Raw genomic sequence first — 6,000 nt, 5'->3', positions numbered from 1 at the left:
CCACTGTGGTGGTGGCAAGACAACTGGCTTTAGCATGATTAACAATTCCCTGGATTACACACACACACACACACACACACACACACACGCACATGCACACGCACATGCACACACACAATGAACCCACATACACTTGCAAGACATGGCCTGTATGAAAAGAAACAGACCTCAAGAAAACAGTGAAAGGGTCATAAGAACAGAATGAAGAAAGTCAGGGGTCTGCTAAGGCCAATGTTGGTGCAGCAAAATGTTGGAGATTGGACAACAGAGGAGTCAAGATTCTGCAGTGACCTTATCTGCAGTGATTGTGCAGATTTTTCACGAGAGGATTAATAAACTGTAAACATATTTTTAAAATTTAAATAAATAAACTCAAACTGGGAGTCAGAAAGGCTTTCCAGAGGACGTAGTGAAGTTTTGAAAAACAGGTGGACATGAGCATTATCAACATTGGTTTTCATCACTTAATTTTACTTTTGATAATTTTATATCCTATCTAATAAAAAAGTAATATGCAAGTTGACCATCATTCCAACACACAAGGTGGCTGCCCCCATGTGGTCAAAGATGGCTGCCTCCAAGTGGACACAAGATGAACACCACAAGATGGCCTGCAAGGGAGGGCAGCTGTGGGATAGCAGGGGAGGGCAATTAGTGGTGACCAAGCCAGCAGAGGAGGGAAGTTGGGGGCAACTGGGCCTGCAGGGAAGGGCAGTTAGGAGTGATCAGGCTGGCAGGGGAGCAGTTAGGCACCAATCAGGCTGGCAGGAGAGTGGTTAGGGGGTGATCAGGTTGGAGGGAGAAGTGGTTAGGGGCAATCAGGAAGGCAGGAGGGCGAGCAGTTGGGAGCCAGCAGTCCTGGATTGTGAGAGGGGTGTCCGACTGCCTGTTTAGGCCTGATCATACCAGAATTGGGCCTAAACGGGCAGTTGGACATCCATTGAGGGGTCCCAGATTGGAGAGGGTGCAGGCTGGGCTAAGGGGCACACCCCCCCCCTACTGCCCTATGCACAAATTTCATGCACCAGGCCTTTAGTTTTTTATGTTTGGTAATTTTGATAATTTTGGAACATTGTATTAATTTAAGGTGTACAACCTATTGATTTGCTATATATATATATATATATATATATATATATATATATATATATACTGCAAAATTATTACTAAAATAAAACTTAAATTTACACCCTCACATGCAGTAGAATACATCCTAAGCAGAGAGCACATGTACTAAGGCACAGAGATGTAAGTAAAATGTGTACAACTTACAAAAGGTGTTTGCTCTGGCCCTGGCTGGTGTGGCTTAGTTGGTTGGAGAGCGTCATCCTATACACCAAAAGGTGGCCGGTTCAATTCCTGATCAGGGCATATACCTAGGTTGAGGGTTCAGTCCCAGTTTTCACATAAAATTTACAATAGTAACATTTATTGAGCACTTACTATGTGTCCATCTCTGTTGTAAGTGCTTTACATGTATTTAGTCCTGACATTAATGCAGTAGATACTATTAAATGTATTTTCTTATATAAGAGAAAGTCAGGTGCAGAAAATTAAATAACATTTTCTAGTCACACAGCTATACTTAAACTTAAGCAGTCTAACTCCAGATGCCAACCCATTAACCACTCTGCCTCTCCTTAGAATGTGATATTTCAAGTATTTAAAACATTAAAATTTTTCAAGGTTATTTGGAGGCTATAGATTCTGTACAGTATTTATTTCTATTATTTATTCTTATCCCAGAATCATGCTGTTTAATTTGTGCTTTTTTTTTTTTAATGTTTTCATATCTGAAAGTAGTCTATGCTTTCCCTATTTTCTTCTTCAGATTTTTTTTTTTTTTTTGTAATCAGTGCCTATTTATTCTTCAAAGGAACTTTCACAATAATTTTGTTTAACTAAAATTTGGGATTAGAGGTTTTGGGTTAAAAGTGCATTAAATTTATAAATTAAATTGGAAAGTATTAAGTGTTTCCACCAAAAAAGTGCTATATAGTGCTTCATCTTCTTTCAAATTTAGTAATACAGTTTTATAATTTTCTTAAATTGGGTAACATTTAAGGTTATTCTTAGTATTACAATTTTTGTGAAAGTGTAATATCTTCTGTTTTCTAACTCTTTTATTATTGGCATTTAGAAATGCTATTAATTGCATATAAGATTGTTTTTTTCCTGACATGTGAAATAATAAAATGGCCACTCAAAAATTATAACAACAACAACAACAAAAAAGGCACATACTGTAGGCAATACTTGCCAAACTATTCAGGAAAGATTTGAGTCGGTATGCAAGGCTCCAGAGAAAACATGGCATTTTTATCCACTGCTTACCTATGTTGTAGTTACACGTTCGGACTACTGTCCCTGATGCCTTTGCATCTCATTCTTCCCCTCACAAGAGGGTGGGACGTGTCGGTGGCTGTCCTAGGGCCACCTCCCTCCCACCACGCTGCTCTCCAGGGCCCATCCCAAGTCTCACACTTCAGGCTTAATCATTGACAGGGCTTTGCAACCCCAGGCTTTTCCTGACGCGTTGATAAGACAGCCGGGGCAGTGTGAGTGGCTGTGAGGGAAGCCAGGCTGGCTGTGCGGCAGAACCCTCCGGGGAATGAATGGATTTGCTTCGGGGACTGATGACAGCAGCAGACGCTCTAGGGACACCATGCCCACCGGGGCGCTGCCGAGATCTGTCATGCTGTCAGCATGCATCCTCCTCCTCCTCCTCCAGACCGTGGCTGCTGGGTCCTCCGGAGACGGGACAGCTGTCTGGTCTAAAAACCCCAACTACAGCCCGGTAAACGAAACTCAGCTGTTCCTCTATGACACTTTCCCCGAAAACTTCTTCTGGGGCGTCGGGACCGGAGCGTTTCAAGTGGAAGGGAGCTGGGAGGCCGATGGCAGAGGCCCTTCTATCTGGGACCCTTTCGCCCGGGCGCACCTGCAGGACGCCAGCGGGGCGAACAGCTCCAGCGACAGCTACATCTTTCTGGAGAAAGACCTGTCTGCCCTGGATTTTATAGGCGTTTCTTTCTATCAGTTCTCCATCTCCTGGCCCAGGCTCTTCCCCGATGGGATAGCAGCAGTGGCCAACGCAAAGGGTCTCCGGTACTACAACGCCCTCCTGGACGCTCTGGCGCTGAGGGACATCCAGCCTGTGGTCACTCTGTACCACTGGGACCTGCCCCTGGCGCTGCAGGAGAAATACGGGGGGTGGAAGAGCGAAGCTCTCATAGATATCTTCAACGACTATGCCACCTACTGCTTCCGGGCGTTTGGGGACCGTGTCAAGTACTGGATCACAATTCACAACCCCTATCTGGTTGCCTGGCACGGGTACGAGACAGGTATGCATGCCCCTGGAGAGAAAGGAAATTTGGCAGCTGTCTACGCCGTGGGACACAACCTGATCAAGGTACCGTACCGCTTGGCTTTCTGTCACAGCTTCTGAATAGAAGGATCAGGCGTGTTCGAAAGGAACCCCAAGAAATGTAGCATCTGTTTAAATAAGTCTCTTGGGTGCAATCAAGTCAAGTGATTTCATTCTGACCCTCAAGGTCTGTCCTCAGATTTCATGTTTAAAGTGGTGTAATATTTTATGTAAGCTGTTACTACTGCATGAACCCAATTATTTTCCTTAAAAGTGCACTTTTTGAAAATTAACTGTTTTTAAGTCTACAATTATCCATGAGAGCGTGAGGCTATGAGTTTCCTTTCATTCTGTGGAAAATCAATTGAATGGTTGGAAATCCTTTTCTGACAAGATGCAACCATTTCAGAATTATGCGAAGGCATGACCATTTCAAATATGTATTTGTTGTCACTATCGCTATTCTTGGTGGTACTTAGCTATAGTCAGCTAAATAAATGCTAGTTAACTGGTACGCGTTAAATGCAGGAATTGAAATAATGTAATTCACAGTTGGTTTTATTTGTGTTACATAGCAGGAAAGGTTAATTGTTCTAGGAGTTAAAATTAAACCAGTACTATCAAAACTGGAAGAATATGCTCTACTAAGCATTTTAAAGCTGTATAATTCAAAAGCTAGACTTCATGCTGGGAAATGTTAAAATGTTAAATAATAGAGAAACTCTAAGCAAAATAAATGAATAATCATTGAGTATTTAAAGGCTACTTTAAGCATTTTACTTGCATTATCACATTTAATCATCATGATAACCTTATGAACTATGTCTGATTATTATCCCCAATTTAAAGATGAGAAAAACTGAAGCTTAGTGAGATTACATAGCTTGCCCAAGGTTACAGAGTAAAATGCACCTGTTGGAAACATGGGCTTTTATAAACGACAACATAATTAAACACTAAATGTCTTTATTAAGAATGTTTTTAAAGGAACAATTTTTTGAAAATTTTCAAGAGATTTTGCCTCACATTGAGGCCAATATTTAGAATCAGGTATAACTTTTTAAGTCAACTAGTTTACCTGGAAAAAATAAATTATTCTGAATAACTGTTCATTTTGAAAATGAAAAAACTATTAGTGGGGTTTCATCATGTGGTAGGAAAAGTAATCTGATTTCTAATAATCAAATGTTAAATATATAGAAATAGGAAAAAATGTATAGGAACATAAAATCACACCATGTCTTAATTTGTACAAACAAAAATATGTGAATTTTCTGGATTATTGTACTATGATTCAGTCACATCTGCCCTTGCAGTAAACAGATTGTATTATAATTTCAAGGTCATTTGCATATCTTTGAGTAGAGTTGTATATAGAACATATTAATGCATGGGTATTCTGCGATTGGTATTCTGGGAAAAAGACATTAAAGGGGAAAAAACCTACAACTGTTAACTATGAAGAATATACATATTTAAGCTAGGAAAATATTTATTTTATTTATTCTTTTAATTATTAAAACAATACATGCTGGTGTAAATTGAGAAACATCAGATTGTATCAAGAAGATATAAAGTGAAAAAGTTAAATTCCTCTCTCCCTCTCCATCTGACAACTCCAATCTTGAGGAAAATGCTGCTAATAGTTTCTGATCTGATCTGTTAAAGTGTTCTATGCAATTACATATACATATATGGATATTTAATAATTCTTAATATTTTAAATATCTTAAAAATTCTAAATTGTTGAAAAGTTTTCAGTTACCTGGGGAAATGTTAACAATTAGAAATTCCATTAAAAATATGTTTAAATGGCTAGTTTAAAGCCTTAAAATGGGCTATCTGATTAAAAATACACAGGAAAAAGATGTAACTAACAAATAGATATTGCTTCCAAACTTAGTATGTAAAATGCTATATTTTCAGACATAGTTTTCACTTTTCTCTAATTTGAGATAGACCACAAAATTAGCACTCTGGTAGAGATTTTATTGTCTTAAACTGAGGTGTTATATTTTTTAATTATTGTGTTTTCCAAGTAACTTCTCCCATCTCTTTACAATTTCTAAAGCACTAACCTATGGGATCTCTTGGGTGGTGGGCACACAAGGCCACCTGCAGATCATGTATCATAGCGAGATACACTTGAAATCTATATAGTTCTATCTATCAATGTCACCCCAATAATTTTAATTTTCAAAACAAGTGAAATACACTGCATAACCCAGTGACTTCTAGCACTAGAGAGAAATCTGGCAGCAGTTTGGTAGCCTGAGGTGAACTTGTTTTTCTCTGCCTTTCTTTTAACATAGAGAAGATTAATTGGCTATTTTATGTTGCAATGGAGTGTTTCTTCCTTATTATGCCACCTTGTGACCCAAAAGAAGCATTCTTTAGGATTACTTTTTAGTCCAAGAACATTTATTGAGTTGTGGGGTTTTTTTTAAAGCCTAATATAAACCTAAATTCATGAATGGTTATTATCACTCCATTCCCAATCCTCAGCTATTGAGAAGATTACATAGTGGCTGTAAGGGTCTTTTAAGTTCCAGGATGATCCTGAAAACTCCATCTCCCTCTGAAATGTCCTGGTTGGGAGGAAACCTGAATTGTCTAGCCAGTCCCTGGAG

The 6,000-nt window shown here is 39.1% G+C and overlaps 1 protein-coding gene across 1 annotated transcript in view; it reads left to right on the top strand.

Annotated features, from left to right (window-relative positions):
- Positions 1 to 2,650: 2,650 nt before the first annotated feature.
- Positions 2,651 to 6,000, top strand: part of KLB (klotho beta) — a 38,873-nt gene continuing 35,523 nt past the window's right edge. The window contains exon 1 of the mRNA XM_036418323.2: positions 2,651 to 3,415. Coding sequence (XP_036274216.2) covers positions 2,666 to 3,415 — 750 coding nt within the window. The 5' untranslated portion in view covers positions 2,651 to 2,665. The remainder of the gene's footprint in view (positions 3,416 to 6,000) is intronic.

This window comes from Pipistrellus kuhlii, unplaced genomic scaffold (genome assembly GCF_014108245.1).
Source record: "Pipistrellus kuhlii isolate mPipKuh1 unplaced genomic scaffold, mPipKuh1.p scaffold_m20_p_1, whole genome shotgun sequence".
NCBI classification, from domain to species: Eukaryota; Metazoa; Chordata; class Mammalia; order Chiroptera; family Vespertilionidae; genus Pipistrellus; species Pipistrellus kuhlii.
Note: the sequence above shows the minus strand (reverse complement) of the source record. Positions and strands in the feature narration are given on the sequence as shown.